Here is a 14,997-nt window from a genome sequence, read left to right as displayed (position 1 = left end):
TTTGATAGAAAACACAGGTTTATAATTAAAAATTGTAAATTTTTTGATTCATAAAGTATACAGTATAGGGTTATGTATGGAATAGCATATCGGGTAAATGGCCTCCAAGGGCTTTGCTGGCACATACGCACTCTTTTGTTGAAATTTTCCATGACCGTTTTGCATAAATGTGGCTGAATTTCGATGAGGCTCATTTTCATCTTGATGGCTTGGTTAATCGACAAAATTGTCGCATTTGGGGTTCAGAAAATCCATGAGTGATTGTTGAGAAACAAATGCATCCACAACGTGTCACTGTTTGGTGTGGATTTTGGGCTAGAAGCATCATTGGACCATTCTTCTTCGAAAATGTGGCTGCTCAGGCAATAACAAAAGAGTGCGTATGTGCCAGCAAAGCCGTGGAGGCCATTTATCCGATATGCTATTCCATACATAACCCTATACTGTATACTTTATGAATCAATAAAAAATTTACAATTTTTAATTATAAACCTGTTTTCTATCAAAATTACTTCTTGCGTGAATTTTGGGACACCCTTTAGTAACCATCACATTCCAGTAACAACCTATATATATAAAAGGCTAAGTGTCCGTTCGTCCCACTGGTAGCTATGACACGCGCTGACCACCAGGGGGCAGATTCTTAATGCAGGAGCTGCCGTGACATGCACTGGCCATTTAAAAATAAGCAGGACCATAGACCTGGCGCCCACAAACCAACACTCGACTTCTCCCAAGTGGGACACAGGCCCTGCCCCCAACCCGGAGCAACAACCCACCAAATCGCAGCTTATGCTGCCAAGACCCCATGATGTAAAATGTGGACCACAGCCCAGCCCAGAAACGGTTGCTGTGGGCACTTGGTAATGACATCACATGGCAACGCCCTGCTTCCTCTCCCTAGCGGCTAGCCTCCTTGGAGTTTCTTCAGCCCAGGAACCTGACTTGCTTTATAGCCAGGTGCAAACATTTTACACTTTAACGAAATGTTCATGAAGCGTTTTCACGTGTCTCATCTCATTTGATCCTCACAGAAGTCCTGGAGTAGATGGATAGGAGACTCAGTAGAATCTTATTTTCTTTTCATTAGCTGGAAAACGGAGATTTAGAAAGTTTAGAAACTTGACCCAACTGAAAAGAAGTAAGAAATGCTGGAACTTAAAAATGACTTCAGGTTGTCTCACTGCGCAGAATTTTGTATAGTCAAACACTGCTGCAGTTAAATATTTTACCATTTGTTCTCCCTGTGTGATCTACAATAATAATCTACTTCATGTTGATTATTTACTGCTGTGCTGCTGACAATTACCTGAAAGAGAAGTTGAGGTGCTTCACTGGGCTGGAAGAAGTTTAGCTAAATCAAAAAGCAGGTCTAATTAAGCAAGTTTATATATATAAAAGGCTAAGTTGACTCGTGCATGCATGATACACATAAAGCTCTCACTGGCGCCAATGGCACGTGTGTGTTTCGATCTGTCATTGTCGATTGTAAATTTGGTTGACACTTCTATTATAGAGAAAGGGCAAATAGTAATATTAAAATATTTCTTCTAATTAATTTTCTTTCCATGTGCACAAATCCGTTCACTGGGACACTAGTGTTATTTATAAATAGAGGTATGGTCAGTTATGCAAACTTCACTGTTTATGTACTTTATGTAGCTTAGTCCTAGGACAAAGAAACCTACCAGTGTTTTTCAGATGGGCTGGCTATCAGAAGAATAAAGAAAGGGGAGAGTTCACTAAAGACCCACCACTTCTATTAAGTAAACACCTTCAGATACATATTCCACTGATTTTGGAGGACCAGTCATGACAGCCTGGTAGGTATAAGAATGTATTTGTGTAATATTACCTTTGGAGTCAGGAAACCAAGATGAAGTTCCCAACCTTGTTATTAACTAGCTAAACAGCCTTGAGCAACATTCTTTAACCTGAAATACCTTTCTCAATCAGCAAAACGAGGCAGGATCAAATTGACCTCTAAAGTGGTTCCCACACATGCTTCTCTATCTTCATGCACCACAACAGATAGAAAACAGCAGGACTGCAAACCAAAGCAGTCAAAGGGCAACATTTTTAGGCTCCCTGGAAACTAGGACAAGAGGTGTCAGGGCAGCCTTTTGTACCATGCTGAAACAGCAGTGTGTGCCAACCTCAACACAACGTTCAATCTAATAGGCACTTGATCTCTTCCTAGATCTGAATACTCACTCCTCCATCACAATGGAAAGCTGAGTCTTTTCCCTTCTGCTCTTCAGAGTAACAAGTTGGGTTCAGTTTTCAGACCTCAAATGGGTGAAAATGAAAATTCCATGGAAGTACAAGGTAGACAGCACATATCGGTGATGCTGGAAATAAGTTATCCAGACTCTGTATTGCTCAGAAGCTCAAATATTTCAACATTTTTAGGAAAGGTAACTTGTAGTTTACTAGTATTTAACATGAAGTTTTCTGATTTACTTTTTCTTACAAAGTATAAACTGAATTATAAATATGTCCTAGAGTTTTAAAGTAAAACCAAAGAGGGGAAAATCCAGATCATAAAGTCAAATACTATTTCATTTCATGGTTATCCCTACCCAAATTAAATATCCAGGATCATAAATTATCAATAAAAATAATCTGTGAAATCAGACAAACAATCTTTTGATGCATGGGACCCAACCAACTGAGCCACACCAGCCAGGGCAAAAAGTTTCTTGGGAGCAGAGTTCATTCAGAAAATTAATGGAAATTTAGAAAATTGGGAAAGACAGTTAAACACATTTTATTTTAAAAAGAGTCAAAGGACATAAAGCTGATGATTAAACAGTAAAAGGCACTGTTCTTCTGAAAATATAATCAAAAGAAGATAATGAAAAAGGAACAATAAAGGTATAATAAAAATAGGAAACAATGCATACAGCTGAATACACACACACACACACACACACACTCACACACTAGAGGCCCGGTGCACTGGGAATGGGGTGCGGTCCCTCAGCCTGGCTTGTGCCCTCTCGCAGCCCTTGGGGGGGTGTTTGAGGGGATCGGGCCAAAGCCAGCAGTCGGACATCCCTCTTGCAGTCCAGGACCCCTTGCTCCTTACCACCCACGTGCTCGCTGTTCCTTATCTCTGGCTGAGCGATGCTCACCCTGTGGTAGTGCACTGACCACCGGGGGGGCAGCCCTGTGTTGAGTGTCTGCTCCTGGTGGTCGGTGTGCATCATAATGACTGGTCGTTCCGCCATAACAGTCGCTTAGACTTTTATTATCTATAAAAGGCCCAGTGCACGAAATTTGTGCACGGGGGCGGGGGGGGGGGGGGGGCGGCCCAAGGCTCAGCCTGGCCTATACCCTGGCAATCCTGGACCCCTCGGGGGATGTCCAACTGCCAGTTTAGGCCCATAGGGATAGGGCCTAAACTGGCAGTCGGACATCCCTCTCCCAATCCAGGACCGCTGGCTCCTAACTACTCGCCTGCCTGCCTGATTGCCCCTAACCACTCTGCCTGCCTGATCGCCCCTAACCACTCTACCTGCTTGCTTGATCTCCCCTAACTGCTCACCTGCCTGCCTGATCGCCCCTAACCGCCTCTGCCATGGCCCCCGCGGCTTTGTCCAGAAGGCTGTTGGGCTGTTTGGTCTAATTAGAATATTAATAAAAGCATAATATGCTAATTAGACCAGACGAGCTTCCGGAAGAAGCTGAGGCTGCAAGAGAAGCCCGGGTCCTGGGTGCCAGAGGGGAGCTGGTGCCGGCAGCCGGGGAAGGAAGGCCTACTCTTGCATGAATTTAGTGCATCGGGCCCCTAGTATACATATATGTATGTATATATATATGGCTAAAGGAACAACTTAGAAAAATATTAACTTGAAAAACTGAAGAGAAAAATAAATTTATAAATATAGAAATTTAAAAAAAGATAAATTAACACCTAAATCTTATATAGCATGAACATTTTTGCGTGTGTCTAACCAAGGAGACCGAGCAAGAGGATGTGCATGGGTCCAGTACATATGTGTCCCTGGAAAATATTCAAAGCTTTCACATTCCATGTCCAGTTGGTGTGGCTCAGCGGTTGAGCGTTGACCCAGGAACCAAGAGGTCACCAGTTCGATTCCAGGTCAGGGTACACGTCCGGGTTGCTGGCTCGATCTCCAGCAGGGGTGTGTACACGAGGCAACTGATAGAGAATGTTCCTCTCTTATCCAAAATTTCTCTCCCTCTAACCCTCTCCCTTCCCTTTTCTAAAAATCAGTAAAAACATATTTTAAAAAAACCATAGCTTTCACATTTCTAAGCAAAGGTTTCTAATAATGCTCAGAGCTACAATCATAGAAACTGTCCTTAGGATCACATGAGATTCATTTCTAAGTATATGCTAAAAATAGTCTTGATGAAAAAGTATAATGACTAAAGGAGCATTCACTGAGTCTATGACTTCTGAGATCTACATTTGAGACTACCACTTTCGTGCAAGTAGAAAACCAGTGAAGTAGAAGCTCTAGGAAATTGGGACCTTGATGGAGAACTAGGTTGTGTGGAAGCTAAAAAATACAAGTTAACAAGTAAACAACAGTTCTAATTCTTGAGATTAAAAATATTTTCAAAGTTAGAATATAGACATATCAAGTAAACCTACCTCTAGTTAAATAAACACAAAGAAGCAAAGAGAAATGCTCCCTTTTAGAAAAAAAAAAAAAGAAAGGTAGAATAATGCACAACAAGTAAATGAACACTTCCCATTTGGTTTCTTACTATTAGACATGAACCCACTGGGTTCCCCGTTGTCCTTGAGGATCACCTACCATGTGGTAACGTTATGTTTGCACCATCAATGATTGCTTGTGCCAGTTCATGATCATTGCTCTCAAAAGCATGTGCTGCAGCCTTCAAGGCATCCCAAATCTCTTTACGGCCTTCAAAAGCTGGTGCAGTATCCCAAAATTCATCCCTTTTGCTGCGCAGCTGTCCATCTGTCATGGGATAATCGCTTTTCCATTTAGGTTTCTCCTTTTTCAAAGGCTGGTTGCGACCTAAAGCAACTGAGAATAAAAGGCTAACATCAAAACCAAAATTTACAAAAGATGTAAGTGTTAAAAATTATCTGGTCATTCCTCTTTGATTCTTTCATCAACTTATAGTTAAAAGTTTGCCTCTAGCTATTTCTTGCCTTCTGAAATTCCCTAACCTAATTTAGAACTATAAGAGCAAATGGAGACATTAAATGGCTCGACCCAAAACTTCCAGTGACAAGTTAGGAGTTCTTTTCCACTTGGTATGCCTTCTCCAAAGGATGATTTAAAAAAATTACCTAGAAAAATAGTATTAAGTGTTTCACGGGACAATAACGACAGGATTTAAAAAGAGTTTAGCTGGTTGACTCAGTGGATAAAGTGTTGGACTGCGGACTGGGGGGGAGGGGGGGGGGGGTCCCAGGTTCGATTCCGGTCAAGGGCATATGCCTCGGTTACAGGCTCGATCCCAAGTAGGGGGTGTGCAGGAGGCAGCCAATCCATGACTCTCTCTCATCACTGATGTTTCTATCTCTCTCTCCCTCTCCCTTCTTCTCTGAAATCAATAAAAATATATTTTAAAAAATGAAAAGAGTCAAAGGGTGCCACAAAAGAGAGATACCTTAAGATATGAGATACTAGGGAAACCAAATGGCAACAATAGCTTGAATCTCAGGACCCCTGGACATATGAAGCCAGTAAGTAGGAACTACTGAGAAATGGCACAGAGGGAAAAGACTGATTTGTGGTGAGAGAAGAGCAGCTAAACTACCAGCTCCACAAGGGAACCCCCCTCTGAACTTCAGTCAAGAACTGTTGAGTGCCTTGCTCTGAAATTCATAAGGAGCTAGTTTAGAAAGGGGTAACAAAAAGGGACAGAATCAGTGCTTCACTCTTTGGAGGAACTAGGATTGGAACAGGTGAGACGCACCAACCACAGGAGCAGAAGAACTACGAAATCCTACTGTAGTTTCCATCTAAGAGAAGAAAAAAGAGGACAAGAGTCCACTCCTGTTTTACCCTAAGTGGCAGCATAGCTCCTGAGAGAATGTTACAGAGCAGAAATGCCAGAACAAGTCCCATGCCGCTTCTCTGCACCCAGATACTTACTTGGCCCATTATCACTGATCTCACACTGACATACAGAACCAATCTTCCCTTACGCAGTGCCATACATAAAAAATAGTTTGATAGATGGAAAAATAGGTAAAAAGACTGAAGCTCACTAAATTGTTGGGTAAGAGTGGGTGGGACATAAATGACAGAGCAGGTGGGAAGGAGAGGGTGTACATCAAAATTCAATGTTCTATATTTAATTGTAGGAAGAACACTAATTTAAAAGAAATTACTGCCAAAATGGTTCTAAGGAATCCATGAAATTAACCACTCCCTCACTGGCCTAGGGCCAAATTAAATTTGGGCTATTCATTACAGAAAGAAAACAAAATTACTCCAGCCTGGCCAATCTCTACATCCTATACCAGACTGTTTCTGGATGACAGGACCAACTAATGCTGCAAAGCATATCTGGTCCAACACTTGAATTAAACCATGCTCTCTTTACCCCATCTAGCCACTTTATTTCCAGGCAGCACACATCAGTTCTCATCCTCTCACCTTCATAGTAGTACACCATGCTACTGGCCAGCTGTTTTTCTCTTAAAACACTCAATACTTTGACTCACTGTACTTTTTGGCCCTCTAACCTGTCCTGGTGAAATGCAAACCAGTTGAGTTCTAAAAGGGTGTACATAGTAGAGAAGGAAAATTATTTAGCAACAGGTTTAATTCAAATGTGAGAAACACAATCTACTAAGACTTTTCACTGCATCTTACAAAAAATACAGATAAATGCAGGTAGAACATTATTTGCCAAAAGGTGTCCCAAATGTGTTAGATAATCACAATCCACCTCCTGATTCCACCAAAAACGTAAAATGAAAGGTAAATTTTATTTTCTGCTAGATTAATCTTTAGGTGACTCAAATAGTTTGCAGAGTACACTGAACATTAGTTTACTGAGTAAGAAGTGGAAGACAGGATGTGATGGGTAGATACGTATTTTAATAAAGTTTCTGGTCTATCTGAGTAGTTCCACAGAATTTTCTAGCCTCAACTGTATTGCATCTATTGGAGAGATAACCTGGTATAAGCCTGTCATTGTGAGAATCACAGGCAAAAGGCAAAAACAGCAGCAAAACCTACAGAACCTCAGTACTTATACCAAAGAAACTTGAAAGAGGCCCTCAGAGGAACCCAACAGAAAAACTATCCCATTCTATATAATAAAAGGCTAATATGCAAATCAACCGAATGGCAGAATGACCGATCGCTATGATGCGCACTGACCATCAGGGGACAGATGCTCAATGCAGGAGCTGCCCCCTAGTGGTCAGTGCATTGCCACAGGGGGAGTGCCGCTCAGCCAGAAGCCAGGCTCACAGCTGGTGAGCACAGTGGCGGTGGTGGGAGTCTCTCCCATCTCCACGGCAGTGCTAAGGATGTCCGACTGACGGCTTAGGCCCACTCCCTGTCAGTTGGACATCCCCTGAGGGCTCCCAGACTGCGAGAAGGCACAGGCTGGGCTGAGAGACCCCCGAGTGCAGGAATTTCGTGCACTGGGTCTCTAGTCTCATAATAAAGGTAGAAAATACTTCGTAAAAGTAAAAGCACCCTCCTTATAAATATGAGATAGCTTTATCGCACATCCCTGGATCTGTAAAACCATAAGAACAAAGTTCCATAAAGAGAATACGATACATTATGCTGATAAGGATAATGATCATTCCACATCCATTTTCAAATCTATATGCTGTCAAAAGTTCCAAAGTAATTACTTTGTGCAAAAGTAAAGAAAAGTTTGTGACATGAAGTAAGCTTGCCTTTATCTGTCTGGATCTTCATTATTTTTACCTATGTAACAAACATATGTAATACAGAATATCTGACTATCGAATGTCCATTACTGAAATACTTTAAAAACTCTGCAACATAAAATATTATTTTAGAGAAACCAATGAGCAGTGCAGAATTTTCACTGAGGCTAAAAGCTTCATGTTAAAGAAACTAAATATAGTTTATTACCTAACTTACCTTATGTTAGATGAACTAACTGTAAAAAGAAAAACAACATTTAGCAAAAGCATTTAAACTATTGCTCCCATGAACCCTGGCCAGTGTGGCTCAGTTGGTTGAGTGCTGTCCTATGCACTGAGAGCTTGTTACAAGCTCGATTCCCAGTAGCGGGTGTGGAGGAGGCAGCGTTATTGGTGGTTCTCTTTTTTCATCAATGTTTCTCTCTCTCCCCCCTACTCTAAAATCAATAAAAACATAATAAAAAAAACCCCACAAATTATGCTCCTATTAAAACATAAATATTTAGGGTTGTTATGAGAACTTAAAAAGTTAGTATTTGTAAAGCACATATAATAATGATTGGTATATAATAAAACTACAAATAAGTATTTCAGTAAACCTTCCTAATCTTAAAAAAAGAATTGTTCTGATTGTCATGCACTTCCTGTGCATTTATCAGAGTACATTTTCTAAGAATTTGCTCACTGAATCTTGTGTTTTGATTTTAGCTGATATCACAAAAACGCATTTCTGCAAATAGTTGGATACAGAAATCAGCCTAAGGAGCTAAGTAGCTCTATTTGCACCAAGTAAACCATTTCTAATTATGTAAAAACAGATATAAAATATGTATACTCATTTAGATATTTTATGCTCTGAAACTTTCAGATGTACCTGCTTCACACAACTGACTCCTGACACTAAAACAGATATTCAATATTACTCATATAAATAGGACTAAGTACTATGCTCTGATTTAAACACAGAAAACAGCTCTTATTCACCATATTTGTTTCTTAATCTTTAAATTGCAGGCAAGCAACCATACTTAGGTTTATTCCATGCATATAAGAAACGAAAGATTGGCCCTAGTATGTTTGGCTCATTTGGACAGAGTGTTGGCCTGGGGACTGAAGGGTCCCAGGTTTGACTCCTGTCAAGGGCACATGTCCAGGTTGCAGGCCCCCCAGTAGGGGATGTGCAGGAGGCAGCCAATCAATGATTCTCTGTCATCATTGATGTTTCTCTCTCTCCCTTCCTTTCTGAAATCAATAAAAATATATTAAAAAAGAAACAAAAGATTAAAGAAACAAATTTTTTTGTTAATTCTCACCCGAGGATATTTTTTCCATTGAAAAAAAAATTTTTTTTTGAGCGAGTGGAAGGGAGGAGAGACAGAAACACTGATATGAAAGAGACACATTGATTAGCTGCCTCCCGCATGTGCCCTGATCAGGGACTGGTAATAGAGCCTGCAATTGAGGTTTGTGCCTGACTAGAATCCAACTCGACACCCTTCAGTCACTTGGGCTGACACTCTAACCATTGAGAAAACTGGCTAAGGCAGAAATCTAATTTTTAAAAAAAAATGTATTTTATTGATTTTAGAGAGGAAGGAAGAGGGAGACAGATAGAAACATCAATGATGAGAGAGAATCATTGATTGGCTGCCTTCTGCACACCCCCTACTGGGGATTGAGCCCACAACCAGGCATGTGCCCTTGGCCAGAATCGAACCTGGGACCCTTCAGTACACAGGCCGACGCTCTATCTATTGAGCTAAACCAGCTAGGGCAGAAATCTAATTTTTAAAAAGACATCTAAAAAAATACCTGTTTTTATCAAGACACATTGCCAAAAATTCATCTTCTCAGAAGCCTCTTAAATCACATTCATCTTCTCCTTATCTTTCCTTATAACCTTTCTACATTTCTTCCCACTCTGTGACAAAGAGCTCTAACATGGAATAAAAACAAGAAAGGCTTGCTTCTCAGATTTAAATAGCAACATAATCTTAAATATTTTTACTCCACAATTGAATGCACTTTGCATTAACTAATTTTGACACTTTAATGATTAAAAACAATGATCTCCAAAGTGAAATGTGTTTACAGTCATTTTCCTGCTTTTGTCCCCGCTTTGAAAACTGGGATTTAATCATCGAATTCTTCAAATGAAGAAACAAGAAGTCATAATGCATAGATAAAGTAAATATCAAGATATAACTCAAGGCAAAATAACTTCAGCAGACTTGAAGACTGAAAGCATCACTTTCCCTAACACAATAGCTGACAGGGAGTAAAAAAAAAAAAAAAAGAAGAAGAAAAGAAAAAGGGGTATTTAAAGAGATCACCGTCAAAGACAAAATGTTGTTTCAAAGAATTCTGAAGACTGTAAAGCAGCAAGGACTAGGACTGAGATGATGCTCCCACTTTAGAAAATGAGTCTTAAAATCATGAAAATAAAAGGGAAATTTTCCTGCCACTCTAAGAGATAAGAGTAGATCCTACAGACCATTCCATAGCAGATTGTGCTACCCTAAAAAGATACTTGTAAAATATTTTATTCTCATATAAATTCAGAATGCACTATTTATACATACATACATATAACATATATTCCCTTAATCTAAAGCAGCGAACTGCCAAAATAAAAATAGGATATGGAGATTAAAATGCCTAAAATAAAAGCATTAACATGCCAACAGTTATCATAACCACTAGAAGCCCGGTGCATGAAATTCGTGCATGGGTAGGGTCCCTAGGCCTGGCTGGTGATCAGGGCCAATCTGTGGGGCAACGGGCGGGGTGATCGGGGCGCCCCTGCTGGCACCCGTCTTGGCTGGCCTGGGGCCTAGGGGCAGCTCCTGCATTGAGCATCTGCCCCCGTCATAGCAACCTGTTGTTCCGCCATTCGATCAATTTGCATATTAGGCTTTTATTATATAGGATATCCTCTCTGCTGTCTGAGAATTTAGTGGTGGAGGAAACCTTAGATGGTACAAGCCACCTTTACTATTTTACAGGAAGTAATGTAAGAGCTAACAAGGATAAAAGACTTGCTCAAGATCAAGAAGTGGCAAGACTATGACCCTATAACTAGATTCAAAGTCCAGGCCTCTCTTATCCTTATATTACTCCATGTCTTACCTGGGCTGAGAAATGTTTTCTTTCACATACCCAATCAATAACAAAGGTTCACTCAAAATAAAGCATGTGTTGAGTTTTTTCTAGTAGCACTGATCCATCCTTCCTGGGCTTCATTATAACCAATGGAATATCTGATTGGACAAAGGAAAAGCTAAGTGAGCAGCACCACCTCCCCAACCCCATCCAATCAACCACCTAATTCATTTCTTTGGAGATAGCTGGCTCACCAATGAGGAATCCTATTATAAGGGAGGAGGTAATGCAGTTTTCTAGTCTGTCAGCTTCAATTTGTAAGTACTCAGCCTCTATAATAGATAAGGTACTAAAGATCACATGTATGCATATTTATCTAAGTACTAGGGGCCCGGTGCATGAAATTCATGCACGGGGGAGGGGGGTAGGGACCCTCAGCCCAACCTGCACCCTCTCCAATCTGGGAGCTCTCAGGGGATGTCCTACTGTCGGCTTAGGCTTGCTCCCCGTGGTTCTCTGCTCCCTGCGGACCTGCCTGCTTGATGCCATCACAGGCCCTGGTGGCTGCTCTCTGTGGGGGCCTGCTTGCCCTTCGCCACCAGAGCCAGGGACAAGCAGGGCCCTGGTGTCTGCTCCCTGTAGGGGCCCTGCGGAGGACTGCTTGCCCCTCGCTGCCACGGCCAGGGGCAAGCAGGACCCTGCTGTCTGCATGCTCGCTGCAGGGGACGTTCCCGCCCCGCCCCCGGCTGCTTGTGCTCGCGCCAGCTCAGAGCGCCTGGGTCCCGGGGATGTTCCCCGCCCTGCCCACGGCCACTCGGCACCTACATGCGGGCCTACAGGCTCAGAGCCACACCTGCCCACGGGACACAGGCTGCTTGGTGTCAGTGCACACACAAGTGCCCCGTCCCCGGCTGCTCAGCGCCTGTGCGCGTAGGCCCAGAGTGGCCGGGGGTCCCTGAACGACCGACCACGGGCACTCCGGGCCTACAAGCTCAGAGCGGTCTGGGTCCCAAGGACGCCCGTCTCCAGGACCCAGGCTGCTTGGCACTGGCATGCACAAGTGGCCACCCCACCCCCAGCCGCTTGGCACCTGTGTATGCAAATCAACCCTCCATCTTTGTTGGGTTAATTTGCATACTCACCCCTGATTGGCTGTGGGGGTGTCACAAAGATACAGTCAATTTGCATATTTCCCTTTATTAGTGTAGATGTTACATATATCATTTTTAGTGCTACGATTTTATAATAGGAACTAGAGGCCCGGTGCATGAAATTCATGCATGGGAATGGTCCCTAGGCTTGGCCAGCAATCAGGGCTGATCGGGGCCTTCCAGCTGCCGGTCCAGGCCTTCATTTGTTCCATGCCGCCCCCTGGTGGTCAGCGCACAACATTGCGAGCGATCTAACTTCCAGTTGGTGGAACTCCTGAGGGGACAATTTGCATATTAGGCTTTTATAGAAATGAGTACTTTACTATGCTTTGATCCTCAAGTTTATAAAAATTAAGCAATTAAAGCAAAATCTATTTAAAATTTTATTTGATTTTAGAAAGAAAGGGAGGGAGGGAAAGGGACAGAGGGAGGGAAGGAAGGGGGTGTGGGAGAGGGGGCAGTGGGGGAGGAGAAGAGAGAGAGAGAAACATCCATGTGAGAAAGTAACATTGACAGGTTGCCTCCTGTACCTAGGAGTTCAACACTCTACCTTTCAGTGTACAGGACAAAGCTCCAACCAACTAAGCCACACTGGCCAGGGCACATGAACCATTCTTACCCAAAATGTTTAACTTGAATCTATTTAAAATTATAAATCTTCTTGTTTATAGAAAATACAAAGGATAAAGGGAAAAGTTTGAATATTTTCAGACATTACCAAATATACCCTGGAGGGCAAAACTGTCCCCAGTTGAGAACGACTAGTTTATAATAAATGAAACAAAACATGAACTTTGGAACCTGGTATAGAAAAAGTTATAAAAGATATTTTGGAACAACTGGATAAAACTGAATATGACTAGATTAGAGTGTCAATATGCCAAGGTTGCAAGTTCGATCCCTGGTCAGGGCACTTGAAAGCATCAACCAATGAATGCATAAATAAGTGGAACGACACATTGATGCTTCTCTCTCATCCCTAACTCTCTCTCTAAAATCAATAAATTTAAAAATATACTATTTTTAAAAAGGCTAGATAATAGTCATTAAAAATAAAAAGGGGCCTGTGACCCTCTGATAATCCCTTGGATATAGATTTGAGTTTGGGAGAGCAATTATGATATTAATCTAGATCCAACTTGGTCCCAAAGATCCAGGACACCATAAGGGTGTCTGGTGAGAATTAGATCTTTTGAGACTTTTCTTGATAAACTCAAAATTCTTCAAGATTATTTCTGCGAGCATTTAGAATACCTTAGAGGGAATGACCCCTACCACTCTGTTGTATCATGGGTAAAGGGTAGCAGTTTGTCACAAAATGCTGTTTTCAGAAAAGAAAAAAAAGAATAATCAACAGAGTATTCTTACTATGGTCCAGCCATTGTGCTGAGTGCTATCTATATACCAGGGGTCCTCAAACTTTTTAAACAGGGGGCCAGTTCACTGTCCCTCAGACCGTTGGAGGGCCGGACTATAGTTTAAAAAAAAAACTATGAACAAATTCCTATGCACACTGCACATATCTTATTTTGAAGTAAAAAAAAAAAAAGGGGAACAAATACAATATTTGTATTTGCATGTGGCCTGCGCGCCGTAGATTGAGGACCCCTGCTATATACTGTCTCATTGAATTCACCCAATAATTTCATCATAAAATGAAGAGACAAACTTAAAAAGGTAAAGTACTTAGCTGGGGAAGAGGATAAAGGTGATGACAATAATATGTATTCCATAGGATTGGTACAAGTATTTAATGAGTTACTAGAATAGCCCAGCTGGTTTGGCTCAGTAGCTGGTTGCGGGCTCAATCCCTGGTAGGGTGCAGGAGACAGCCAATCAATGATTCTCTCTCATCACTGATGTTTCTATCTTTCTCTCCTTCTTCCTTCCTCTTTGAAATCAATAAACATATATTCAAAAAATAAAAATAAACTGTTCCCTGAGGTTTGCAAAAGACCACGTTAAAAAAAAAGTTACTAGAATAAATTTTCAACATACTCCCAGACTTTGACCTACTCTTCCAAAGTGAAACTACATGATCAATCCATCTGTAAGGTCTTGGGTCTCCATGAGGTTTCAAAGATATGAACCGGTGCTTAAGATGGCATACCAAGTTGGTATTGATCCTAAGTGCCCAAACAACACACTATTTCCCAGCATACACCAATTACCAAAAGTATGTTGGTGCCAGTCCCAACCCCACTGCCAAGGGAGTACTAAGTGTTTCTTAAGAAAGACAGTAGCAGTCCATAAGTTTCTTTATTCAAGGTGGTCTCCCTTATCAATTTGAAAAGTCTTCATTGCTTGAGAAATTCTAAGGTTAAAGAGACTGGCAAAAATGTGGGTAAACACACTTTGCTTAAAATTTTGTTCATCTGCCAAGTCGTTCTCTTTTGAATAGGTTTCTAAGTGCAGTCAAAACACTCTTGCTTTTTTCAAAACAGGTAAGAATCAGAGTAGGTTCAATAGAACCATAAACATAATAGTATTTTGGCCTGTCCAAGATTTTGACACAAAATCCATAGAGCAGAAATGGAACTTAAACATCACAACAGAAAAACTACCAGGAACTGTACTGCCCTTGGGTTAGATTCATGGGAAAGGAGAGAGATATCTTGGATGTCATTTAATACTTTTAAATTTCATCTTTGGTTATCACCATTACAAAATCCCAAGCCTAGCCCTAACCGGTTTGGCTCAGTGGATAGAGTGTCGGCCTGAGGACTCAAGGGTCCCAGGTTCGATTCCAGTCAAGGACGTGTGCCTTGGTTGTGGAGTGTGCAGGAGGCAGCTGGTCAATGTTTCTCTCTCATCGATGTTTCTGATTCTCTGTCCCTCTGCCTTCCTCTCTGTAGAAAATCAATAAAA

At 41.5% G+C, this 14,997-nt stretch overlaps 1 protein-coding gene across 1 annotated transcript in view; it reads right to left on the bottom strand.

Moving 5' to 3' along the window:
• UBTD2 (ubiquitin domain containing 2) overlaps window positions 1-14,997 on the bottom strand; it is a 33,807-nt gene that overhangs the window by 4,470 nt on the left and 14,340 nt on the right. Inside the window, exon 2 of the mRNA XM_070414405.1 lies at window positions 4,794-5,030. Within this exon, the coding sequence (XP_070270506.1) occupies window positions 4,794-5,030 (237 nt within the window). The remainder of the gene's footprint in view (window positions 1-4,793; window positions 5,031-14,997) is intronic.

This window comes from Myotis yumanensis, unplaced genomic scaffold (assembly GCF_028538775.1).
Source record: "Myotis yumanensis isolate MYYU_CA2020_CCGP unplaced genomic scaffold, mMyoYum1.0.hap1 SCAF_5, whole genome shotgun sequence".
Lineage (NCBI taxonomy): Eukaryota > Metazoa > Chordata > Mammalia > Chiroptera > Vespertilionidae > Myotis > Myotis yumanensis.
The sequence above is the reverse complement of the archived record's forward strand: the minus strand, read 5'-3'. Positions and strand labels throughout refer to the sequence as shown.